The sequence below is a fragment of the Dermacentor variabilis genome, chromosome 6 (assembly GCF_050947875.1).
Source record: "Dermacentor variabilis isolate Ectoservices chromosome 6, ASM5094787v1, whole genome shotgun sequence".
NCBI classification, from domain to species: Eukaryota; Metazoa; Arthropoda; class Arachnida; order Ixodida; family Ixodidae; genus Dermacentor; species Dermacentor variabilis.
Window position 1 is genome coordinate 16,743,067 of NC_134573.1, and position 27,599 is coordinate 16,770,665.

The following is a 27,599-nucleotide window of genomic DNA, read 5'->3' on the forward strand; positions in this document are numbered from 1 at the left end:
ATAATGCTAGTTCTTTCTAGGTAGCTGAAGCAAAATAGCATTTCGTTCAGTCAGTATTGATGCAAGTTTTCAAACACTCCTATCATGAAATAGCTCAGTTGTCCATCTTGAGCAAGGCAGTTATTAGCTGGTATAATGTCAGAATTTGTTTATCATTTACTGGTAGACCTGCTGATGATAATGTAAGCAGAATGCTGCTGAGACCAATGAGAAAGTGTGAAAAAGAAAATAATTATAACATTGTTCCAGCCATCATTCCCTAAGGTGTCCACCCTGCCCCATCGTAAGCAATCACTTCACATCCCAGCATGCATATCTTGCGCATTTCTTTATTTCACTTTTTCGCTATTGTGTAGGACTGGCCATATTAGCTTAAAGCACTAGAAATCAATAACAATGACATCAGCATTGCCGCTGAGGAAAGACTGAAGTTAAAGAAAACAGAACAAAATCGTACAAGGAAAGTAAGGAACACACACGAGCACCTATTCACAACTGGAAGTTTATTGGTGAAAAAACAGGTACAACACAAATTGATAAGGAAAAAAAATGTTCACGGAAAAACTGTACATGTGTAACAGAACCTTGTGGGTGCATAAAGAAAAAAAAGACTAAATGTTAACCTCATCACCCAAAGGGTCCCTGAAACTATTTTAGTTGTGTGTTACCTACACGTACACAGTATCTCTCCTCGAATGGTTACTCAAAAAAGCTTCATGTCACCATGCTATATAAAGAGCTGCAAGTGGTTAAAAATTACCCTCCTCTAAAGCCTTTCCTCTCCAATGTCACTTTTATTCTATGTGGCCTTGGCTATGTCCTGCCTCATTGGACACAACATCGTACAATGACAGTAGTGTTGGCTACTTGCAGTTTACTTGAACCTAGTGTGTTCCTGTGTCACTTAGAGATGCAGCTTTCTTTTGTTATTGTGGTGATGAAGGCCTCAAAACGAAGTTTACATAGAGCGCTTATGTTTTGTACAGTGTGCAGTCGCGGTAACTTACTCTCTGCACTCACCTGCAGTACAAGAATATAAGTGCAATAGATACAGTGCAAGTTTCTGCCACCACATGTACCCCTCTGCTGCTTTGCTTTGGTTGCTGTTGTCACTGTGCTATTGTTAAACATTATTGCATTCTTTTTCACTTTTTGCCTGCACATCTACAGCCTGGCACATCTATAGCAAAGCCCTGATTTTTTGGGGAAACTTTCTAATTCATACCTTCCCTACCACACACATACAAATGTACTATCGACCCAAAAAGTTAACGAATGGAGGGATCTCACAAAAAGCTGAATATCTCCGCAGCCTCAAAACGAAGCCTGGTATTCCCATTTCCAGCCTCTACTAGTATATGCGAACATTGTGATGTACGGTTTTACTGGCTACTTTTAAAGGCTGCTCAGATATTTAGCGTTTTCTGAGATCCTCTGGTCCGTAAACTTTCTTAGTCAATAGTATGTGTGTAGACAACAGTGGCAGACAATCTGCTATCTCAGGCAAGTCTACCATTGGACTCAAGAAACATCTACATGTCTTACATTAGTGTGTTTACTTTTACAGGTCCATCAATTACTGTGCCTTCATATCCTACTAAAAATAAGCTTAATGAGGAGGCTTGCTTTGCGTATTCTTAATGATGTCATGTGGGAAGCCAATCCACTTCATGAAAAAAGATCACTTGTTCGTTCTACTAGAGGTGGCTAAAAACCTGGGAAGTGGTGCCGCTGTGACATCTAGCAATGGTGATGTTTAATACCTAATAATTACACAATTGATGCAGAACACCTAAATTTTATTTCATCATTCATCATTAGTACAGATGGAGGTCCCGGAGTTACAAAAACTGTCAGTGGGACCTATTAGTAGTTAATATAGTAATGAATACATTATGGCAACATAGCAGTGATACACATCAGAATACACGAAGTTAATGAAGCAAGTAATCAAATACAAGGAAGGTGCTTACAAATGCAAGCAAATGAAATAGATGATGTGTATGAATAAATAAAAATGTAGTAATTGGCACGTTATGGAAACATAGGGATGACACATATCAAAGAACACAGGGTTAATGTACGAGATAATTAGAAACAAAAATATGCTTACAATATGCAAAGTACAAGTGAAATATATATTGTGCGACAAAAAACTTAAAATTTCTAAAAATAAGGAAGGAAAAAATAAAGACAATGGGATATAGAGAATAAAAGCGATACATTAGGCAAGTACAGAAGCACTGAAAGTGGTAAAATAAATTTGTATATAATATATGTTCGTAGTAATGAGTCTGTAGCCAGTAGTGTCGATAGTAAATATTTCTTCATATCTCTCTTGAATGTTAATGTTGTGCGGCAGGCTTTAATAGGGGGTGGTTTAATTTAGTGTTTAATCACCATAAAAGAGCAGTAAACATTGACAATTAGTGTTTATTTGAGGAAGGAAAGAATTGTTAGAGGAATGTCTCGTATTGTTAGTGTTGGTAAGAGCAGATATATTAAATGCTGAACCCTTGATGATCACCAGAAGGTACGCTACTGACGGTGCACTTGCACAAAACTCAAAATAATTTCAGAGCCCTGAAAACGAAGCTTTCTTTTCCCTACTCGTCAGGTGTTTCACAATCTGCACTGATGGTGTTCTTCTCGAGTATGGCTTGTGCTGTGCGAATGTTCAAAATGTCAAATGTAAATCAAATAGTTGTTGACCATTTGGACTTGTATTCAATTGGAGAACACGCAATTAGAAGTTATCAAATCTTCCTTTCTGTCAATCATTACACACACTAGAATCTTTAGGAAGAAAGTCAGGTGCATGTGGTGACCATTCTCAAAGGGAACTGCAGTTCCTGAGTGGACATATAGAGCAGGTACTTTTTTGCTTTGCTTAGTAATTTCTAGTCGCGCAGTAGGGATGCCTCGCCTTTAGGCAGCCAACAGATTTGTTTTCTCAATTGAGGCTGTAAAAATTATCATTTGGACAATGTGAACATGTTCCTGATGTCCTCTTGGTGCGGCAGATACTATTACCTTTCAGTCACTCTCATTTACAAACTTATCAGTTGACCAGAAGCCTGGTTGTGACTGGCATTACATGTGTCAAACAATCTAAAAAACATCTCTTCTAAAGCTTTCCGCGGTTTCTTTTCCACCTCTCGAGTTTCAAAACCCGCCATAATGCCTTTGGCATTGTGTGCTGCTAATCCCAAGGGCGCGGAATCAAATTCCGACTGCAGCAGCTGCATTTCCACGGGGAAGAAATGCAAGAACACCTGTTTACCATGCATTGAGTGCACATTGAAGAATTCCAGGTGGTCAAAATTAATCCGGAGTCCCCCACTATTGTGTGTCTCATAATCATGTCGTGGTTTTTGCACATAAAACCCCAGACTCACCTCTTGTGTCCCCTGTAAGTAGCATTGATTACACGCATTTAAGGCCATACTGCTCCACTCAAGGCCCATGTGTAGTAGGGGTTTTCATATTCTGATATTTCTGGATAGAATTAAATATGGATATTTGACGAAACTGACCTATTGAATATTGAATAACAAATATGTTCACATTTCAGAGAAGTGTGGAATATTTTTGAAAAAAAAAAAGAAACTTTACATTGCAAGGGTGGACTTTTAACATTGTTGGTACAACATTTTTTGAGTGCTTAGCGCAGAAACCATACACAAGACAGACGAGAGAAGAGACCACACACAAGTGGTACTTTCAACGATTTATTGGAAGTTGGATCACGGGTTTATACATGCAAGCATTTGCTAGCATTCTTGATAAACCTGGCCAGATTGATGCTATATTCCTGTATTGCAGACAGAAAAGCATTTGAGCTTGTTTGACACTCAAAACTAATTGAGAAGCTCGAAATCACAAATCTTCTGCCATACTTAATTGGCTGAATCTCTGCATACTTAACTAAGCACAAACAATTTGTCAGCATAAGCGATTGCCCTTCCCATGAAGTGCTAGTTACTTCCAGTGTTCCTCAAAGCAGCATGCTTGGCCTCTTGTCATTTTTAATATATATTAATGATATAGAAGTAGTCAGTCACCCCTTTTAAGTAAAGTTTTGTTGATTTTTTATTTAATGAAATATGTTTCTGTTAGCCCAAACTTCTGTTATTTCAATCTCAAAATTGGCCTTCGTCAGATAATTCGAACCTCACTGGTCAGATTCGCCCAAATACAGCTGTGTTAAGCGCTGAAGCATATGCAACTTACTGTGGTGAAGCATACCAAGAATGGAAAAGGGCCACTGTCACAGGACATAGCACGTGTTCCTTGATTATACAGGCATGCAGTCTCCTGTCACAGTAGGAGCACCTAGCCACCTAATAAGCATACTGGCAGCCATTCAGAGCTGTTTCTTACGTTTCAGTGGTGATTTGAGTCCTTTTTTCACCTTCCATGCATGTCTCGTATATGAGACCATTAATGAGGCCTAGTATGTGTTCTTTAAGTGAATGTGCCGTGCACAGAGAAGTGGAAAACAATCATGTGTTTTGGGAAAGCTAGCAAAAAAGAAGGCAGTAAGTTGAAAAAACTGCGATAAGCCGAGGAGATGTTAAAAGCCAACAAAAGAGTGTGAATATATCAAACTCTGAAGGCCTGCCCATACACCTATTAGGCGTCTTGGTGCTCATACTGTGACTGGAGACTGCACATGTGCATGTACGTAAACTAGGGAACACGTGCTGTCTTGCAACAATGGCATCTTTCCCTGCTTGGTATGGTTCTATGCATAACATGGCTGTATTGCAGTGAAGCTAAAATTAAGAAAAATAGTAAACTGGGCGAGTTGGTAGCTGTTGATGGTTGCAGGTGTAGCGCTAAACTGAAACGCGGCCAAAGTTAATTTTAAAGGCAAATACTGTAAAGTGAAGCAATGGCATGTTTCAATGTTCTTTTATGCCTTTTGTTCAATTCAACCAGTCTCAATGGTCCCGTCAGGATCAATTAACGGGCATGCCTCATAATCAGAACTGGTTTTGGCAAGTAAAACCCCAGAGAGGTGATCAAATTAATGGAAGTCGACTGTATATATGGCTCATGAGTAGAGCCACCACTGTCTAAAACCGGTACAACAAGAAAACACCAAGAAACCTAAATGATCCATTGCAAATGCAGTCAACTTTCATGGCATGCGCAAATAATCTAACTTTCTCACGGACAATGATAGTGATAGTTCGCTGATACATTGGTCAGCGGCCGAGAGGATTTGCCCAGTTTCTACTATTAATTTTACACACTTGTGCTTATCCCTGTATATAACAGCGGTGTCATTTAGAAGAGGGCGACATGGACATGTATTGCAATGCAAAGCAAGAAAATCATCACCTGATACACTATATTTCTGTGCTCTCTTAAGTGCTCATTAATGCATCTTCCGGTTTGGCCTATGTAGCATCTACCGCATGACAGTGGAATATGATAGACCACTCCTACAGCGCATCCGACGAACTCATCTTTGCGATTCTACCGCAAACCGGCTTTTTTGTCCTTATTGGGTTAGTGGTTTTACACAAGGTGCTTAGCTTATTTGGAGCTGAAAAAACACCCGCACGTTACCTTGGCTTCCTATCTTTTTCAGGCTATGTGATATCTGGTGTATATACGGAATCACAGCGGTTTTCACCTGGTCACGGCTGCTAGCTCTTGCATTTGCACGGAGGCATCGTCTCGAACGTTCCTGTTTGAGCAGCCTTTCTGCCATTGACACCAACACATGGTTAGGGTAACCAGCCTCCTTAAGACTTGCAGCCTGTTGCTGGAAACTGGTTTTCATCAGGATGTTTTTGAAACACATGTTAGTTACGAAGGGTTTAAGATTGGGCTTGTTGATAAATTATGCTTCAAACTCAGGTTAACAGCGCAAAGCCACCAGAAGGGATAGAAGAGAGAACGGAGTGCTGAACTTCCAACTGTTTATTTTCTTTTCAGAAAGCATCGCTATTTATAGTCACACAATAGCCCACCAACCATACTTAGAACGCCACGACAAAGCCACACAAAATTCAACGTGGTGATAGCCCGAGGTGTCTGATCTCCTCGTCAGTGAGAGCAATAGAGGGGTGCTGATTCAACCATTCTTTAAACGTAGAATTTGTCCCGCTTTGATTATCTCACGTGTAACACGGTCTCTGTGTTTTGCAACGATAAAACATGTTTTGAATTTCGGCCTACATCCACATGCGCAGCAGTGGGCAGAAAGCCATCCCTATTAGTTAGTTATGCCCCTATTCACCAAATTCAAATGGGCTGAACGAAATTGGAGAAGGGGTTTCTTAGCTCATGGACTGTAGGCCCAGCAAGTCCTACTATCAGTAGAGATGAACTGAAAGTCAAGAAACTGAAACGTATTGCACTTCAAGAGGTCTCAAACACTCGCAAAAAATCTTAGACATCAGGACATTTTTCTAGGAAACTATTACTAGGGAAATCCAGATACACTAAAAAATTGTTGACAAATCTAAAAGCTCGCTGAAAAACTGTTAGTCCCGTGAGGTGGTCATATATGTGCCTATCTAATTGTGCTAAATATAGGTTGCTAAAGACTGGAGCCAGACACAACCCTATGCAAATGCCTTTCTTCTGCAGATGCAGCCTATTGTTCCACTGTGCAAATGTTGACGACATGTAAAAACACCATAATTCTAAATACCCTTCTACTGAAACAACCTGCTTCCTGTGAAAGCCTTACGGCACCATATTTGTCAATACAATCCTCGACACATTGAATAAGGTCATTGAGCAGGATAGAATAATATAATTCTCTGACCTTAGCTGAGAAGGCCTTGAAGCCCTTTTTGCCGTGAAACCTAACAAAATCAAGGATTTGTCAGAACCTTTTACAAGAAACTGGTCATCAATCTAACGTTCAGCTTTGAAACCAGGTACAGGGCAGCTTGCTTCTGCCAGGTACTCCTTTCGAAAATTATGACCTGAAAAGGAACATCCTCCTTGTGCACTTACTAAAAATTACATCTCTGAACTTTTCCTTAGTTTATCGAGATTAAACTTTCTGTAAATTTCACTTGGTTTCGCTGCTGCTTTCATAAGTGATACATGCTTGCGCTCATTCAACACTGCAGAAATTGCTTGACTGGCTTTTTCCAAGAAACATTTAAAGGAAAAAACTGCAAAACCACCCTCTTTGTCAGCTGGTATAACACACAATGAATTATTCTTCAGTTAACACTACACATTTTACAGGTAACTTAGAAGGTTGGGGCTTACATCGTAACAGGGCATCTAAACCTTCAGAGTTCATCCTCACACCATCTTCTTGCGGGGCTCTTCTGGACACTTTACTTATGATGGACAGGGAAGTTCCGGTTTAGTCCAGCTGGTAGCTTGGGCAAATTTTGGACCGAGGCCAAGAACTTTGCACACACTGTTGGGAAGGATGAAACCTTCAGAAACGTAGACATCACTTGTTGCTTTCTGTCAATTCTTGTCCACGTGAGCCCGTAGTAGTCTTATTTGAGGTTGCCAAAGGAACTTGGTGGCCTGATTAGCTAAGTGCAGGTGCCTCCACAGAAGATTCCTTGCGACGCACGGCTCATACTGATCAAACATCTGCACGCTGAGGTAATCTCTGTGGAGACATGCCTGCTGAAGTCGTTTAGCACATACAATCTTCAAAATTCTTTTTCCGTGACCGACGTTCGAATGGTGCGAAACCAGTAAACAACGATTTTATATCCTGTGGAAGCTGCTTGTTATGAATACGGAACCTTAGGACACACGTGCTGCTAGCAGCCGTGGCGATGAGGGCAACAGTATGCCCAAAATCCCGAGGAACATATTGAAAAAAGCCTGTTGTACTAGAAATGAAATTGACAAGGGTGTCAATATGGGCTTGTTGGTCGGTCATCATGGAATGGTATCTGGGTAGTGCAGCAAAACACGCACACAATAAAAGAAAGCTAGAACTACCTGTGAGCACATATATATGCACAAGTGTATGGTTGAATAAACTCACAGGTGTTTAATTTTTTTTCTTCTGTTGCTACTTTTTCTTGCATTTTGATTGCTACATATATTGGTAATTCCCGCAAAAAGCATCAGCTGGTAGTCACCACTGTATTTTGCTATGCAATTTGTATTTTGTTATGCAATTTTAGCATCTCAGCGCGCGCCTGAAGGCGAAATTGTTGCCTAGGCAAACTATCGCCGAAGTGGAACGTTTCAGAATACGTCCCCAAGTATGTGCACGAATACTTCACTGAAAAACATTTCAGGCGTATCTTTGCTTTATTACTAAAATTTCGCAGCAACACAGCATTTCTTTACTCTAAGTTATTTAGGAATCACTAGGTGTCATTATCTACGTCGTTCATACGTACTTTAGGCAGTAAAAACGGCACACCCACCTGCGAGCTTCTCCGATACCGACGTGTCTGTTATAAGGCGATGATATATATATTATTCTGGACAAATCGGGCGAAGCCAACATGCTAAGCATATAATGTACGATGAGTACCAACTAATGGGATTTTGTTTTGAAATCGAACTAGAACTGAAGCAAATGAAAACGCAGGTTAAGATTACGGTAGATTACGGTAGAGATTACGGTTACGGTAGTACCCATGTATTGGTTTCAATACCACTTTTCATCAGGCCTATAAGAAAGTGGCGGTCAGATGCAGCCGTATACCGATAAAGCATGTATTAAATTACAAATATTGCCCTTGCAACGAAGGTCGGCGCAAGCTGGCTGAGAGGGTTTGCTTACCTCCAGAGATGGCGCGTATACAAAGACACACACGTATCGATGCAGGACTTTCTAGAGGCTCCACAAATACTCACAGCATCTATTCAATGAGATTGCGTTATGCATAACGGCACACGAAAGCTTCGAGACTCAGCCACACTCAGCTGCGTTAGTTACGCCAACTTCGAAAAGTAAACAGGAAGCTGCCATGGCACTTTTTTCAGGAAGCAGGTGGCGCTTCATGCATCAGAAACCGAAACAGAAACTAGCAAAGCCAATCTTTCTTTTTTTTTTTTGTAAGCGTTAATCTTGTTCTCAGTGCTCGGAAGTTATAAGTTATTCTATTGGTTTGTTGCAGGGCGTCCGTGTCATTGAAGGATTCAGTCCCAGTTTAAATGGTTTAAATTCTTCAAACAGCTAGTATTTTTGCACCGCCAGTACACAGAATCGTTTTATAACGATCTTTATTGATAAATCGATATGTGGCCATTGTTTATTGCGTTTTGAAGAGCACTCGCTTCGTCTTTCCAACAGGACGCGTAGGTTCGCCGCTCCGATTTGCATTTAAGGCGAGCTTTTGATAGCCTTACTTTATCCATTTACGCGCTGTAGATGCGTTGTGACGCCTTTCAGTAGTTTGCGACGACGCAGAGTATAACAGCGGAGTCCCGATGTTTACCTTTAACATGTTAAACGAAGCAAAACCTCGGTAGTGCATCGTAAATTTTTTCTTAACATAATGCAGGCACCACTCGCACCGTTAAAGCACGACTGTTAAGAAGCATTTGCAGCAGCTCATTTGTCACTACGTTGGTGCGAGAATATTGCTCATCTGCCGCTTTACCTTTACTGCTCCGTATTTTTGTGTATCCGGATATTTTAATTTTATGCAAACCACCCCTTCCGTGTGAAAAAGAAAAGAATTTAAGGAAAGGAAGATGCAACAGTTGCAAGGAAGGTGCAACAGTTGTGTGAAATAAATAGTGCTTTACCAACATCTGTAGTGACCTGGTGATCGTGCGCCTTGGGCGAATTCATTTTGTGTAAAAATGTGTTCCGGCTACTTAAAAAGTAAGCGTGACGTTATGGCATCAACTGCTATCTCTCATGTTGAATGAATTTTTGACAATACGTCATGGTCATGGTGCCGAGGCAAAACACAACTGAAAGTCACCTTGCAACCAAAACGCTGCCTTTCAACATACGACAGGAACACGTAAATAAAACATTACGCTTCAGTATACCTTATTTTTACAGCTATTCTGAGCTATAAAGCTTAGGTAGTTGTGAAAATGAGAGGCAGCTGTGATGGATATAGAAGAGCATAGTATGCTTGCAATACCTAGAAATATTTTAAGGATGAAATTTCAGTACTTGAAAACAGTGCATAAAAGTAGAGCACTGCATGGACACTTTTCCCTGGCCTGACCCGAGCCAGTGCCATGCACTGGTCCACCCTTGTCTAGCTCAGCTAGGTTTGTCCTGTTAGCCCTTCAGCCTCAGTGTAGCATGATCCACCTCTCTGTTGTTATGAAGGTGCCAACTGCATACGTATTTGCTAGATACAAATCTTGCTAAGCAGTTTTCCACTTGCATTGCTGCCGACAAGTGGCAAAAAAAAATATTTTTTTTTTAATTTTTGGCAGCAGTGAATAATTTGCCACCTTGCATTACTTTAGCTGTGGTCATAGTAATGCAAGCACAAAAAAAATTAGAAAATTTCTCAGAGCAATGAAATTAATTGACATGGAAGGAAATAAATTATGGATATGCATTCACCAATTATGTTGCACGTTAAGGTGTAGTCCAACCGACTAATGATTTCCATTTAATTTCTTTATTCATTGTTCAAGCAAGTTGAATGAAGTTGTGTAATTCATTGCATAATTACATCAGCATGAATGAATTCTTGATTGAAAGTTTTCTTCAATAAATACTTGAAGGGGGGATGCTGCGAAATTTCTCATTGGTGAAGGGGATTTGAAAAACAGAAAAGAATGTAATGTCTCACCACAATGTCGATGGGATTGGTGGATGAACAGGCGACCAGAGTGTGGTGGCTCCGGTTTGAAGAGGGAAGGCAGGCGGCGGCAGATGGTGATGGCGTTCTTGCCTGGCAGCTGGGCGTAGAACTCGGGCCCATAGCCCGACTGCTCTCGTTCTGCTCATGGGCGCAGAAACTCGCCGGTTTCGAGCAGCCGTTCACGATCGGGTAGAGTGGTGAAGCCCAGGAACGGGTTGGCAGGAGGTCCCAGTTGGGTGAAGTCCTGGTGGCTCGGGTCCGCAACCTGCCGGTCGGTCTTGAACTCCCAGTCCGGTAACCGACCTTCTCTTGGCGTCGCTTCCTAGAACTCTCCCTTCTGCCAGCGCACCTCGCTTTTCTGCTGCTCTCGTCGATTTTTCGTTTCCTGATTGGCCCCTGGAAGCTCTGTGTTTTCTTCTGATTGGATGCATTTTCATTTTTTTTTTTCTTGTGCTGCGTGCTCACGTGCCGGACGCTCTTCAACGTTGTCTTCCATCCAGTACGGAATTCGCCTCTGCGCGCACATTCTTTCTCGTCTGCTTATTGTCTCTCTCCATCTGCTGCACAGTGTCACACACTACACACCACACTATGTAGTACAGACATTCATATTATTACGATCTCATCGAGAGATGCTCAAGAGATGAGCCGCCGCGAGGAAGAGATGAAGTGTGTCTGGGCTCATGGCGTGAGCGAGTGTCGGCCTGGCTGTCTGGCTCCAGTGTAAATAGCATGTAAATAGCCTCTTTCATCTGTGTATTTCGTCTGTGTCTGTGCAACATTCTGGTGGAGGTTAGCGATCCCCGTCCTCGTCACGGCACTCCAAAGTGGTCGGTACATCGAGCTTGTCACCGTACCTCCCATTGACGAGACCGCATCTGCAATGGCTTCAGCTTGTCCGACTGCTCTTATCGTCATGGTTGCCCAACATCGTGACCCTGGTCTCTTCTGTGGCCTGGAGGGACAGGACGTTGATGATTGGCTCAAGCTCTATGAATGCGCCAGTGCTAATAACAGGTGAAATCCAACAATTATGCTTGCTAATGTAATCTTTTATCTCGGTGGCACCCCACGCATGCGACTCTGAACGCATGACGAGATAATAAGCTGGGACAGTTTCAAAGTAAAGCTACGAGAACTGTTTAGCGACCCCTTTGGGTGCAAGGTTGCCGCGAGAAAGGCTCTTGCGCCTCGTGACCAGACATCTACAGAGCCATACGTTTGATACATCCTAGACGTCTTGGCTCTTTGCCACAAAGCCCACCATACTATGTCTGAAGCAGATAAGGTGGCTAAAAGGCATCGCCTACGACGCTTTCAATTTTCTTGTTTTCGGCAATGTCTTTCCTATCGGCGCCATGACAAATTAATACCGTCGCCTTGAACAAGCTAAGAGCCGCCGTATCACACACCACATCACGCAGCTACCCAACACTGCTGCTACGTCGACATGTGAGGGTCGACCACATCAGGCGACCACCTGTGATGACCGAACCCGTATTGTTCGCCGCCAGCTCGAGGCCACCTGTTGGCCAGCCTTCTCTGCAACACCTCCCGACCCGCCAGCAACCACAATTGCCAGGATTCAGGCCGTCGTCAGACAGGAATTTGAGAACATGGGTCTGAACTCCGTGTGTCGCACGTCTCAACCCAGCGTTCCCCCGTTCTCTAGCGGCCCTCCTCGTCCCCGGCACTCTTTTTCTGCCACATATCGCAACCCGTCCAAATGGCGTACCCCTGATGACAAGCCGATCTGCTTCCACTGCTGTCGCATCGACCACGTCGCTTGTCACTGCCGCAACCAATGGCCACCACCTCCTCGGACATACGCCTGCGCTTATTCCTGCACCTTTGGACCTACTGTTCCCTATGCCACCCGCCTAGAACCCACTGCCGCTGATGCCCCACCTCCGAACCTTCGCTACAGCCACTCGCCCTCATCTCAATGCCATTAGTCTCGTACACCCAAGGCCCGTCGCTTCTCCTCGCCGCCTATTGCCTCCTGGATGCAGCCAAAAAACTAGGCACCACAGCTTCTGGAGGTGAAGCTGTGTTGTCGACCCTGCCCTCAAATTCTCTGCTCATGTTACCTACGAACCAAAACTTTCTTGACGTTGACGGGTATCCTGTGTTACGTTCGACCAGCAGGTGCTGGCGATCTTCGAGGAAGGGACCGACGGAAAGGCGCCACCAGGTCTGCTGTGACGACTCGCTTTGAAAGGACGACCAGACATCAGTCCCCAGCCCATCGGCGCTACCATGGCTGTGGCGGCGACTGGTTTTGTAAGGAGGACAATGCGCCTCGTTTCCAACGGAAGGGTGCCGAGATGGCTAGACACAGTGGACGGAGCAAGTATTGTTAGTGTGTACACCGTCAAGGTCTGCTTGGAGCAGGGGAGCTCCTGGAAGATATTTTGTGGTGCCGTCTCAGGCAGCTTAGAACCCGTCTCACGCATCAATCAATGGACAGATGCGGCGGCCACTGACTGCAGGGTCAACTCTGGAATAAAGAGGCGCCTGCTCGGGTCAAGCACAGTGTCTGCGAAAACCCTCTCACCTTGGTGTGGTCAGTGCAACCTGTGCAGAAGTGAGTGCATAAACCCACCCCCTCAAAGGCGGGTTGGTTACGATGACTTTGGACGCTCCGAATTAGTCGGCGGTGAACTGCCGTTTTCCCTCACCTAGGGATTTCGGGAGGACAGTGTATTTAAGGAGCCGTTGGCGGCTCCTCAGGGTGCATTCCTTTTTCAGTCATGTTAGACTGATGAACTGTCACATTCTCATGCAGATACTGTAAATAAATCCCAGATTCCTCATTCTTGATGAGAACAAGTCTCTCCCTTCAACAACGTCCTCAGCGTGGATAAGTTCGATGACCGCATGGGCCAGCTACCATCTATTTCATGCCCGACTCCAACCATTACACCTGTCACTGCACTCATCGATGCAGGAGCACATCTTTCTATTATGAGTGCTGCCTTCCGACGACGACTGAAAAAGCACTTCACCCCAGTGTCTGCACACGTTGGTTGCGTTGCGGATGGCGGTACTGTGCCTATCATCAGCATATGTACGGCATGTGTGAGCATCGCCGGCCGCCACACTCCTGTCCTCTTCACCGTGATTGCTCATTGCCCCATGGCCTAATTCTCGGACTCGATTTTCTCTCTGCGCATTCTGCTCTTATTGACTGCTCTGCCAGTACCCTTTGCCTTGAGTTGCCGATTCTCGTAGAACCTTCTAACGCACCCCAGTGTCGCTTACGCCTCACCTGCTTTATTCGCCTGCCACCGAAGTCAATAGCCTATATTAAACTGTTGTGTTGCCCACCTGTTCCTGATGGCGAGTACCTCGTCACTCCTCTGCCCAACATTCCACCACAGTATGACATCACCGTGCCTCACAGCATTCTGACTGTTACTGCTAACCATACTCGCATGCCTATCTTTAACTTTTGATTGGGAAAGCAAATCCTACTGCAAGGTATTTGCCTTGTCAACGTTGATTGTCTCGGCGACTATCACGTAGCAGCTTTATCAACCGATGGTTCTTCTGAGCTTAGCAAGCCCGTTGCACCAGCCTCGGGCACCGATGCCAACATAAAGAAAATGGTTGCGGTGGACCTGTTCTCTGCGCAGGCTGACAACCTTTGCCACGTATTATCCTCCTACCGAGATATTTTTTACTTCAAACGATCACCCTTTAGGCCAGACGCTCGCAGTCCAGCATCGGATTTCTACTGGCGATGCTACGCCTATTCACCGATGACCATATCAAGTTTCTGCATCGGAACGCCGAGTAATTCTAAGTGAAGTGAACAAAATGCTAGATAAAAACATCGTTAAGCTTTCTTCAAGTCCCTGGGCGTCACCTGTGGTTTTGGTTAAGAAGGAGGCCACGTGGCGCTTCTGTGTAGACTACCGTCATCTGAACAAAATTACTAAGAAGGAAGTCTACCTGCTCCCAAATATAGACGATGTCCTTCACTGCCTCCATGGTTCCAGCTATTTCTCTTCTATTGATCTTCGTTCTGGATATTGGCAGATTTCTGTTGGCGATATGGACAGAAAAAATACGCTCAATCAGCTTGGTAAGTTTAAAAAAGTAGGGTACGCTGTTCACTCCATAGAGAAATGTTTTGCGTTCCTGGTTCATTGGCCTTGAAACGAAATTGCCCTCGCTGTGCAGCACTATAACATGGTTGAACTTCAAAAGTTCCTCTCATAAGAATGCAAAGAAGCTCCCCAGAAGGACGGGTGCAGTTGTCTAATGTGGCTATCACTAATATTACCCACAGTCAAGATTCTATGGCACATATGTTTCTTTGATTAACAAGGCCAACGTAAAAGCAAGATGTGTGTTTTTACACCATAGATCAGCAGCACATAACCTCCACCTTAAATGTGATTGTTCACCTAAATCTGCCTGCATTTGGAAAGTTAGTGCAAACATTAAAATTAAATTAAATTGTGGGGTTTTACGTGCCAAAACCACTTTCTGATTATGAGGCATGCCGTAGTGGAGGACTTTGGAAATTTCGACCACCTGGGGTTCTTTAACGTGCACCTAAATCTAAGTACACGGGTGTTTTCACATTTCGCCCCCATCGAAATGCGGCCGCCGTGGCCGGGATTCGATCCCGCTACCTCGTGCTCAGCAGCTTAACACCATAGCCACTGAGCAACCACGGCGGGTAGTGCAACCTTCTGTGCTGTTGGCACCCAATTTCAAAGTGTTTGCCCAGCCCTGTGCACTGTAACTTGATGGTTCCAAATTGCTGGTTTTTAGGCCCTTGCCCAACTGGTTTGTTGAAATAGATGTTAAAACGAATGACAGCTACAATTTCCTGGACACTTATCAATGAGATTCCGCTGTAATTTCAGCGGTGCTCACAGCAACAACAGATTTGGTGAAGTAAGGGACAGGCAGAGTGTTAAAGAGAACTGTGAAATCCATCAAACGGATATGTTGAGCTAACAATGTGGACTGATTGTATAAAGCGAGCAAGCTGCCGAGAATTGCTAAGCTTGATGTGCAGACCTCATTTCTTAGGCAAATAAACTGTGCAATGTCTTGTTTTATTATTGATGACTGCTCTGCCAGTCTGCCTGAGTTGTCATTTTTTTGTATCTATCATAAAGCAGGCACTTTCATGTTTTTGTAATTGTGTGACACAGAGTCATTTGTTTCTTACAGCTGTCATCTTCTCAGAAGCAGGTACTCATGCTTGGAGACCTGGAGAGCACAAGCTGCAGCATGTATGCCGAAATAAACAGCCTATTTCAAATAGAACCAATGTAAGGCAAAGCCCCTTTTTTGCTGTACTGTGCTTGCAAATTGCAAAGCAATGATAAGACACAATGTAGAAAGAAACATTTTCTTTTATTTGGCGGACATTAGAGTGGCATCAAAAAAAAAAAAAAAAATATTGAGCAGCCCCAAATCAGTCACTACACTAAGCAGCTCCACTACAATTCACATGACCTAGGAATCCCAGCCATAAAACCGAATGATTATTCGTATAAGTGACGATCAAGATCATTCTTCACTTGAATGCCACGGAGCGCTGTTCAGTAACAGCAGTCAGTTTGTGTCCCTGCAAGCAGGAATATTAATTCGTGTTTTGGTTAATGGTGACATAACGAAATTTATAGTTTTCTGGCCCATCAGATGTTTGAATCGGAAATAACTTCGCCAAAGATGTACACCTTGTCAGCGGTACATGCAGGATGATTTGCGGTGGCCAGAGACTTTTGAGTGGGACTTCGGTATCAATGGAGGTATAATGTGTGTGTGCATGCTTCAGTAAAAGGGAGATTGGAGGCAGCATCAAGGCAACCTATAGGCACTGCGTGAAAAATCTTGAAAGCTATGCTATTTGCTAATGCCCTTCTGCCCTCTGCACTTGATAGAATACTTTCCAGGTTTAATTTCAATCAGAAAAGAAATTTAGTATTTTCTGATGCTACCTTGACATGCAAACAAGTTTTTGTCATGTAGGAGGAGGGGTTAGGTTAAACTACAACACAATTTATCTACAAGTTTTTCAGCGTCCTATTTCATGTGTGGTACACTTTCTTTAATTTGGCTTGCTGACCTGGCAGTCGCTTAGTCTTGGGCCAGGGATGACTGGATGGGAGAAGACAATGAGGTGTACTGTTCATTGTTTAATAGGCGCTTGTGTACTATAACATGTAAAAATAAAAAAAACGAGTGATATTTTTATGCTTTAAGCATTTTGCAGAGTGAAGTAAAGTTATAACGATTTTTTTTTTCTCTAAGAGATGAGAGAAGATGGTGTTGCTTGCTCATGATGTTGCTGGGATACCCTAGTACCTAGCTCATAACTCTTTAGTGAAGTGAAGATCACCAGGTAGAAACCACATCAATTTGTAAGAGTTATGAATCTTCAGCATGAAAGTAAAATAGTGCTTTATTTTATTGGATACGTTCCCCTTTTGGAAAGTTCTGTGAACAAAAAGAAAATTTGCAAAAGGAACAAATAAGAATTTGGAACAAGCATGCTATCAACACAACTAATGCAAAAGCAGAATTTAGTCACTACATACCAATAAGGACAGTGTAGGTGTGAGAACGTTGCTGATACTTTACTTTTCCACCTATGACAAAGGAAAAAGTATACTCCAGTAATTCAAATGAGAACACAATTCTTGTTACACCAGGTGTGGCAAGCCCGGGAGACAGCAAGAGCCGCAGGAGTCCTGGACTAAGGGCGCCTCCCACACAAGCAGAAAGACACCTGCTTTTCCTTTCTTTCTTTTAATAAATGTTTTTCCTTCTCCTCCTCTTCCTTATAATATTCTTTAATACAATGGTTTACCTGACTTGGAGGCAGTTTTATTTTGGGAGCTCCTATCTGAATACATGGGAACAGAGAAATAGTTTTTCTCTGAAGCCAGCAGCAGAATTCGATGAGGTTGGTTACATGTAAAAAAAAAAAAAAAGCTGAAATGTAGAGACTGTTTTAGGGGGCAATTTTTTGTGGCAGGAAATTTTGAAAATTGTGAAATTAAAAAGACTTCCGTATGAAGTTTACAACTTGATACAAAAGCTATGAAATTGTAAACTTTGTGCTTATATTTGTAAGCTTACTGACTCTCAGCAATTTTTCCTAAATATTCAAGGTCCTAAATCAAAATTATGCAGCCTAGAATGACTAAAATTTAACTTTTTCTCTCAAATGCAACAAATTTCATTGAAATTATTCCAGTAGTCTCAAAAGCATTTCTGCATTTTACATGTATTTGAATGAAGAGATTAGAGTTTGCACTGAACTAAAGCATCCTCCTCAAGGTAAGCACATCATTTCTGGCCGTAAGGCCAGTTATCAGTCGACACTCTACACTATAAAAGAGAATTGCCTTTTTTTACACTTTTCCAGCAATTCCAACTTAGTAGCATGCTTAACTGAATGCAGCTAGGAAGAAGGAAATTTGACAATTTTTAGTTTATGTGCAGAATTAATGCATTTGTATGTCACTGAATTTTGGCCTTCATGAGCAATCATATCCTTGAATTTTCTTTCAATGTTGAATCGAACATTTTGTACAATACCTGAAGCAGCCATCAGGCCACCAAGCAACGTAAGGGCAAATAAGAGCTTCATGTGGAAGCACTTAAAAGGTCTGCTCAATTCACCTGCACAACTGTGAACCAGTTAACGGAGGTTCACGAGAAGTTCAGAAATTGTGCAGCTTGTTTCTGCGGTGCAGGCACAGCGCAACACTCGAAACAAATGCCAAGGTGCAGATGCGGTGCAGGCGTTATGTTATGCCCGATTAATGTGCACAGAGTGCGTACATTTGAAAGATTGTGAACTACAAGAATTATCAGCTTGTGGGCCTAACTACAAACCACACTTGTAGACACATCAGACGTGTGTAAGCGGGCTTTTAATGGTGCTTGCACCCATGTGCTGGATTGTCTGCTGCACTGCTGCGTTGCACCTGTACGCCTGCACCAAGTCGGCACCGACAGCGGAGTAGGTGCAGCAAAATCATGAACCAGCCCTGCACCTTTTGAAACGAACGGAGTGGTTCAGCGGGTGCCATTGCTGCACCACTGGAACGAATGGCAGGGTGCAACACCTTGTGAACTGGTTCAGGCGGTGCAGGCGAATTGAACGCACCTAAAGTAAAGCACATTCAGGGGTGCTATAACATAAAATGATTTCAAACTGTTTTGATTCCAATCTCCTGACATCAAATTTATGTAACCACCGGCGCAAGCATCGGGCAGTGACTTGCAGCGTGGTCTGAGCAACCCAACCAAACACTCTCCTCGTTTATAGGAGGTCGCCTTTGTTCACTTCCAAAACCAATAACATTGCCTACACTCAGCGGTTTTTCTTATCTAATTAGCTGACAAGAGGCGAGGTGTACGGTCTAGTGGAGAGGGTTTCGATGGGGCCGAGCCAGCACAGTGAAAATAGATAACCGCATGAAGAGGGTGGTGCTGGCTTCTCCGAATGGTCCGCTTCACCTTATTTAGCTTGCGGTGGCTGGTCGAAAATCGCGGCGGCTTGCAACAGAAGGATAAGAATGCCGCTAAAACAAATCCTCAGCAAGGAAGAGTTGGCAGAGCGATGCTGTATACATGCCGCAAGGGCTCGATAACGTTTTACTGCCGTGCAAAAAGGTTTATAATGTGCAAATAAATACATGCTGACCGGCAGGTGTGAGTAGCGAGGGCCTGAGCAATCGGCGGGCAGCCATCTTCTATTCCTTTCAGAACGGGGCAGTCTCTGGCTATTCAGAAAAATTTTCAGTTTTGTTCAGCATATTAATGCATTTTTTTTCCACGTACACGTCACTTTGATGCAGTCAGTTTTTGTGGTTTTGTGAGGTCGCGTGACAGACAGGCGAGGTGGGTGTTACCCAAAAACATTGAACCAATAGCAGAGGGCCAATGGTGAAAAGGCGTTGAATCAGGAATAATTATTTTTCTTTTGTGCAGTTTAATCATTCATACTCAGTGTGTACATGTATAGCAGATGGAGAGCCATCACGGTTTTCGTGACAGACGGGTGACAGATTGGTGAAGTTTGCAGTGGCCTGAAAGAGTTTAGACCAACCGTGGTGGGCTGATTGCAGAATTGGAATAGAAAAGTTTGGAATCATTTTATGTCATAGCACCCCAGGATTCTACAGGGGGCCATAGAATGTATACTTCCATGCAAAGATGGCCAACCTCACAAGGTTCACACGGCTGACGTAATGAAGTCAACCTAAGCTGATCTCAACCTCCCTAAGTGATGCGACATTGGTTGGCTGTTAAAATTTTTTAGCTATGGCAGTGGCAACCTCATGGACAAATTTGAGGTTGACTGAGGTCGAATGCTCGGTGAGGTTATATTTCACAGCAGCTGATGTGCACATTTCCACCTCATGAATAAATATGTGGAAAGTTTTATGATTTTACTGATATGAAGGGGTAAATATTTATGATAATAATACAATAGCCCCAGGCAGGAATCTGGAAGTGGGCCTCACCCCAAGTCACCTGAGGCTTTGTTTTCAATTTGTATAGACAGCTCTCATCACATATGAACCATAGGTGTACATTTCTTTTGCTTTACTTCAGATGTGTGACACCACCGCAGTTGGATATCTTACATCGGCCTGTATCCTCTGACCTTACTTTTAAAAGACAGTGAGTCACATGCCAAACTTCTTCCTCGTCTGCTCTGAACTAACAAATGACAGTTGTTGCCTCTCATTCAGTGTTGGCCAAAGACACCTAGCCAGAAACTTGGTACTGAATAATGAAACTACGCAAGACAAACATTCTTTTTTCTGGTATGTTGCCTGTAAGCAACAATTGTCAATAAAGGGTTAATGAGAAATAAATTAAAAACTGAAATACAGTAGAACCTCATTGATACGATCTTCACAGGAACTGGAAAATAAAGTGTACCATAGGAAAATCATATCATCCAACATATTATCCAACCAAATCGGATTTTCAAGAAAAAAAAAAAAAAACTTAACATTTCGAAAAACGTATTAAGCAGAATCGTATCGAGGTTCCACTGTATAAAAAAACGACACTGAAATTGGCTGTAGAAAAGTCAGTACTACTAATTACTAACTGCGCTCTGAAGCTTGTCACAATTTTTTCTAGAGTTTAGAAGTCTAGGACCTTGATTTAACGCAAGAAATGAATAGTCAAAAATATCATGTAAGTACCCCTTTAAAGTTCAACATCTTGAGACGTATTTCTGCACATTGAGACATAATATTTATCGAAGCCATAAGACTCTTAACAAAGCATGTTTCACAGTCTTGCAGGCAAACCGAACATTTACAGTGGTGCACCTTCAAATGGTGCAGTCAATTCTATGGACCTAATGCTTGCATCTTGCACACCTGCTCAAGCCAGAGGCAGGAAATTAGGAAAACCTCCAAAACACTTCAATTATCTCTTTCTGAAAGAGAGAAGTATGTTTTATCCAGCAATTCTTGACATGGCCAGACTAGTCAAAAGGTAAATTGACAACTATGTTCCTCACAAAGGCCTGATTCACACAGGTGTTATCGGCCCCATCACGGTACATGCGTCTGTCAGGACAGAGCATTTCCTTGCCGATTTCTCTGCAGAAACAAGACGCTATCGACGTTTGCTGATGCTATAAACATCATCAGTATCCTGTGTTAGAGGAGAAAATGGTGTGAAAACCCTCTATTTTCACAGATACAGGTTCCGTAACATTTGGTGCCGAGACATGACAGGATGGGTCAAATGTGTGAACCAGAATTAACTTACAATGGCACTTGAACATAAGATAAGTTAGAGAAACATTGCTGTAAACAGATGGCAACACAGGTGAAAAGTTTTAGATAATGATGCCAAAGGACAGACACCATTGCTTGTAATGCTTCAATAGAAGCACAAGGTGAGATTTTCAAGATCATAAGCTGGAATCTAAACCATGCAAGGCAAGCAAAGCCCACCTGCCAACTGTGTTCACAGCAGCCTACACATATTGTCAACCCACGTGACGTTTCTGTGGCCAACATACCATGGCGGTTGTGCCAGGATGACTGTGGATGCAGATGGCAACGTGGCCAAAGCATTCTCGCCTTGAGCTAGCATTGCAGATGCAGCCAAGGAGCACCTGCTGCATAAATCAGTCTTGCGTCTGGAAGCGTCCGCAACCTCCATGAAAGTGTTACAGAGGAAAAGAGATGCACCAAATATATTTACTGAATATTTACAAAAACTGTAGCAGCTGACAAGATAGTAGTTAGCACGCAAAATCCAAAAGTGTTCCCCTTTTCATCAGCCTTTTAAAATATGCTCTCTAGATCACTAGACTTTATCTAAAGCAGGAACAATAGATCGATCCTCTTCAAAAAAAGACAATACAGCACTGACATGGGTACTCGCATGAACGAGCCCACTTCATGTGTCGACCACTCGAATCTGTTTTAAACACAGGCCTATTTCCAAAGCTCCAACTGCAGTGCACTTGCTTTTATGAGATATGTAAATTAATTTGGGCTAGTTGATGGGTCTTAAACGAATGCACAAATATAGATGGAAGTGACAATGTGGACAGAACCGTCTTCCAACTGTTTCTATTAGAGCATAACCTCCCTATAGCAAAGCAACATATAGGGAACTGACAGTTACAGTGAAAAAGTGCCAGTCCTGATTACACTCCGTTAGGCATTCACATATTTTTCAATGATATCCCATTCATACACTGCGTGCACAAGAGACTATTTAAATATGACAAGCCTTTGGTGTAACTTAGAATGATCAGGGGTTCCCTGCAGTGCGATTAGGTGACAAGTTTGGTTCAGTACATATTGATTGGTTTCATTGCATGGTATTTATATAATTGTTACTTTTACAAAATATTTCGCCTACTGCCTAATGCGAAATTTGAGTGCAGCTCTATACAGGTTTCCATTTCGCAATATATTGGCTAGCATGGACAATCTATCTCGTGTGGCACTTCGCAAACAAAGCAAGGTGTGGTGCAACTGCGTTGCTAATTGGAAGACCACGAGAGCAGCACATGGGTGATGCGTGGGCGCAATTCACAGCAGCTGCCGCAGACAGACCTCTGCTCATGCAGTGCTTTGTTTCCTTACAGATGATGCGCACTGGTGTGGTATAATGGCTTCCAAGATTTTCCTTCCTAGGAAACATCTAATGAAGCAATAGCTCCTAAGAAGGCCACTATCCAAGATAATCAAGAAAGGAATAGAGAAAAATGTCACAGAAAATCACATCAAACTAGGTCAGAGCATCAAAAATTGACTAACATTCTAGGCCTTGCCCTTGGAAAAAGTCTTGCAGCAAGGTTAATTGAGCACAAATTATATGCAGGTATTCTATGGAGTGATGTCAAAGCTCAAAGACTGAGCTCTGCTCTTCTGCAGGACCTTGGTGATGCACATTTTAAATACCATTCTTCTGGCTACTATGGTTTCCAGGAAAATTGGTCATCCTTAAGAGGACAGGACACCACCATAGTACATTTTCAGGCATATTACTTGCGCTAGCAGGCAAAACAATTAAGGTATACTGACAATGAACATTTGCAGCAGGACGCAATAGCAATGACAGTATTTGGCAGGATGTTTAGACAACAGACTAAAAAGAGTGGACTGGAGGTGAAAGCAGTTCTTTTGGTGAAGTATTTAGCTCGGCTTTAAACAGTGCATTGCTTGCATATAGGGTAAAATACTTGTCATGTGCAAGTTTGTAACAGTGTACTTATGATGGAAAATTCTGATCAAAACCACACAGTGGCATGGTGAGGCCAGTGGACAACACAGTGGTTTTAAAGCATTGTTTCATGCTGAGTACTAAGTAGCAAGTTCGGTATTCCCACACAGCAGCCAGGTTAATGAGATCAAAAATGAGAATAAAATGTCAAACCAAGTGACAAAGCATGAAGCAAGACCTATAAAGTTTCAAAGTTCTTTGACTCGTGTGTGCACCTTGTTGGCAAATGTGTGAACTTTCGACGCAGAAAAAATGTTGTCATAGGAAACAACTTGTCAAAGATAATCACTTGTTTATCAACAAAGCGAGATTTTATCACACAAGAGTTCAAAAATCGCTGCTTAAAAAATTAGAAACACCAGTAATTTTGACCTTCTCTTACATTGAACACCCTGTGATTAAACTGTTTATGGCATCTCTAGCACGTTGTGCGGACCAACACCTAGGCAAGAGACAATGCCAGCAACTGCTGCAGAATAGGCAAAAGCAGAGAAAACAGTAATGGCACGAAACAGGCTGTAGCATTACAAAAAGAAAATGCACAAGTTTGATGACAAATGATAAAAAAAATACAATTCAGAGCCCTTCCACTATGTGAAGATGGAAGACCAGCTGAAGCTGTACTTGTTGACAAGTATATTGAGTTATATATGGTTAATTGCTATATTGATTAAATAAAGAAACATACACACAACTTCGTTATCTTTGATCTTCTATTTACTTTGTCACCATGGTAACCATTGCTTTGTGGTCACTGTGATATACTGCAATTGGTCGCCGATGCTTTCGTGCCCACTCCCGCTTCTGTTTGCAAAGGTGATCCTCACGGGCACGCTGTTCTTCATCGGTCACAGAGCAGCTAGCCGACATTACGGATCTGCAGACAAGGCGGGTCTGGCTATAGCAACTGCCCGTTGCCTTCACGCTGTTGCTCACACCGGTGCTCTTAACATGCACATTGTTGTTCTTCAGTACGAACTAGACGCGTCCTGGCCATAGCAGGACCAAAGTAAAACTGCTGATAACGTCGCTAGAGCGATGTCGACTTCACAAGAAAACGAGGCACAGACATTGGTGGGTACACAATGACGTTTTATTATTCTGCCATGCACTCCGGAGCCACTGAGCACTGCTGGCGCACAGCAGGCTACTGTGGATTCAATTCTGTCGACGCAACTTTTTTCTACACACCCTGTCGATGTATGCACTATTGGTCATGGTCAGAACCTAGCCATATACAGCTTCTCTGTAAAAATAGCAGGGGAAACAGAAGCAGACACGTTCAATGCATCACAAAGGAATGCAGCAGGCAAAAAGATGCGGTTTCTGCAGCACAAGCCATGACCTTGTACAGCTTGTGGCAAAAAAATGCAGCACAAGCAGATAGCTCAATCACTTCGCAGTTGTTCTAGCCTTGTGAACTGGAGCAACTGGCTTTCCTGTCCAGGAAGCATGGGCAACGACACTGCACACATGTTGGTAATATCAAGCTTTGATGCAGACATAGTAACGTGTGGTGAGGAATTAAGTAATCTTTGTTTCCACTTCTGCATGAATTTTGAGGAAGTGCTGGAGGGTCAAGGTTTTATACAGCTATTAATTTATGTATGTGGTCTAATAAACCATTGCAAAGTGAATGTGTGGCATCAGCAACAGATAGCCAGGCACTATCACAAAAAGAAGCAAAATAATGCCAGGTTGTTGAAAGTTGCAGGTTCTGGAGGAGAGATAGAAAAGGACAAGACTGCATCGATCAATTGGACATGACTGAAGGCATGCACGGTATGTTGAGCAAGAAGCGGACAGAAAGAGTACAAGGAAACGCATGAAGGAGAACAGTCTGACAGTGTGTGAAGGCAGGAGCATCACATTAAAAAAAATTGGAAGAAAGTAGCAAATGAACGGGTGATCAGATGCCAAGGAGCAAGCATTTTCTGCTAGAAATGTTATTGCTGTTGTGCCTTAGCCCTGGTGCTGCAAATGGAAGGTGGAAGAAACAAGTACAGTACAAGTTGAGAAAGCGTTGTGGCAAGAGTGAGTGGCATTAGATCGGTGCCTCATCAAAATGATAGAATTTGCAGTGCTCATCTGCACTCAACAAAGTGTGGTAACCTGTGTTGCTGGAAGTGTGTAAACTATCTCGAGATGAAATGTACAATCAGCCAGCTCTTCCAGATTCAGAAAAGACTTAAGACCAGAGGAAAATTTCAAAAATTACAAGACGGCAACCTGATTTGATAAATCATATTTTGGATGTTTCCAGTAGAAGCACTTGCACCAACGGAAACTAAGCTGCATTAAAGGTTGGACTTCAGAAAGTGCATCAACACTACACCAATGATAAATGCAATCCCACTACATGGATGACTTGCCTTGTATGAAAACATTGTTTTCACCTTTTGCTCTCCTGTTCGCCACGTAAGCATTGCGGATTAAGACAAAGTCTCACTGTTTGGTGCAATGCATTTGTCACTGGCTGACCACAAATAATCGCTGTCAATGTAGTCTAATGAGCATTAAAAAGTTCTCTTCAGCTCCTACTTTGTGACTAATGAGCCGGCTGTGCTTACATAGGTACGGATCCACCTCCAGAGGGTCACCACTGAATTGCATCTTTTTTTTTCTTTACAGGAGCGTGGAGACCTGCATTAATAGTGTTTTTTCACTGACAGCACATATGTTACCGGGCTTTTTATTAATCTTTTAAATTACCCACACTGGCGTACGTTATCCTCTTCATTTAGTATAGAGGGGTAAACATCGACAAAATGATGCAGCTCAAATAGGTTGAACGTGTATGCGTTTTCTATCCGCAGTGACGGACAAGATGGCTCGAGCGTTGCATAATGCCGTTTGCCTAAAGCCAGCTTCGCTGCAGGGCACCAGTGTCGCGCAATGAAGCATGCGCATTGTATTGCGGCAAAGTATACCAAGAGTGGAAAGCGGCCACTGTGATATACGCGCCCACTTGCCGTCACGTCTCCTGCCGCAGTACAAGCACGGAGACGCCGAACAAGTGTACTGGCAGGCATTCAGAGTATTTCGCATGCGGTTGTAGCGATCTGAGCCCTTGTTTCGTCCATATAGAGCGCCCCTTATATGAGCTAGACATTGTAACAGCCGGGATTATTAACTAGCCAATATCAGTGTTACTGTACAGCTTTCACAAAGGTCTACTGCTATGAAGTTGCATGACGACCATTTTTCTTTAGCATACATTTCTTCCGTATTCATCCGCAGGGCGTAGTGTTTTGCCAGTGTGGCTGTACAGCTCTCACAACGATCTACGGCTCGATCGCATGGCGACGCAAGTACACACATACACATACAGAGTACAAAATTTCCATTCCCACGAATCTCCAAGTGTGTTGTATGTTCAGTTACATTAAGAACTAATGCATCGGCACGGCAGTTAATTCATAAACTGTTTCCGTTCCCGCGATTCCCCTGAAGTGCGTGGTATGCTGACCTTGATCAACGACACTAATGAACAATGCATCGGCACGACGTAATACTTTGCCACTAAAGTCATTCGAGAAGACACCTCACTTCCAAACGTATCCCCTGCGACTACAAAATTTAATATGCTGCCGTTGCAACAAAATAGCAACAAACTCACCTCGGACGCGGCTTTCTGGTCTTGCCGCCCACGCATCCTGTCGATTCTGTGCTGCAAGCTCGGCTAGGGACAAACGGAGCTAACAGCTTTCTTCCCCGTAGTACCTAGGCGAAGAGAAATTTTGAGCACTAAAAGTCCCCACATTTCTCTCTCGCAACTACTGCTCCTCGCGCGTGCGCAGAAAGAGCGGTGAAATCCAATTTCGATGTGCTCGTATGACGGTTTATGTGTCTGCGAGGCTCGTGTTGGCTGATGTTGTAAGAGGCTTCGTCTAAAACGTGGATATGGCTACGCAAATAACGCGTTCTTAAAGTAAAATGTTCATAAAATGTTTCCATTCACGCATATTACATCTTTACTCACCCACGATGCATGACCAAGCGAAGAAAAGCAAGAACAGACGACCAACTGTTTCAAAGCGAGCGCGAACCTTGTCGTCTGTCCTCCAACTTTAGCGGCCCGCTGAT

The 27,599-nt window shown here is 43.0% G+C and overlaps 1 protein-coding gene across 17 annotated transcripts; it reads right to left on the reverse strand.

Annotated features, from left to right (window-relative positions):
- Positions 1–486: 486 nt before the first annotated feature.
- Positions 487–27,246, reverse strand: LOC142584664 (uncharacterized). Of its 17 annotated transcripts, XR_012828865.1 has the most exons (9): positions 27,133–27,240; positions 26,084–26,156; positions 24,202–24,390; positions 21,793–21,929; positions 17,593–17,661; positions 17,321–17,371; positions 14,709–14,799; positions 10,740–11,706; positions 487–7,405 (listed from the first exon to the last, which is right to left on the reverse strand). XR_012828865.1 is itself a non-coding variant. In XM_075694816.1 (5 exons), the coding sequence occupies exons 2-5, from the start codon at positions 21,845–21,847 to the stop codon at positions 16,322–16,324; spliced, it is 201 nt and encodes a 66-aa protein (XP_075550931.1). In that variant the 5' UTR covers positions 21,848–21,929; positions 27,133–27,240; the 3' UTR covers positions 16,115–16,321. The 17 variants fall into 17 exon arrangements, 7 of the variants coding, with proteins under 7 accessions (XP_075550931.1, XP_075550930.1, XP_075550927.1 ...); XR_012828866.1 differs by lacking the exon at positions 26,084–26,156 and having other exon boundaries at positions 21,793–21,912; XR_012828863.1 differs by lacking the exon at positions 26,084–26,156 and having other exon boundaries at positions 27,133–27,239.
- Between the last annotated feature and the right edge of the window lie 353 nt (positions 27,247–27,599).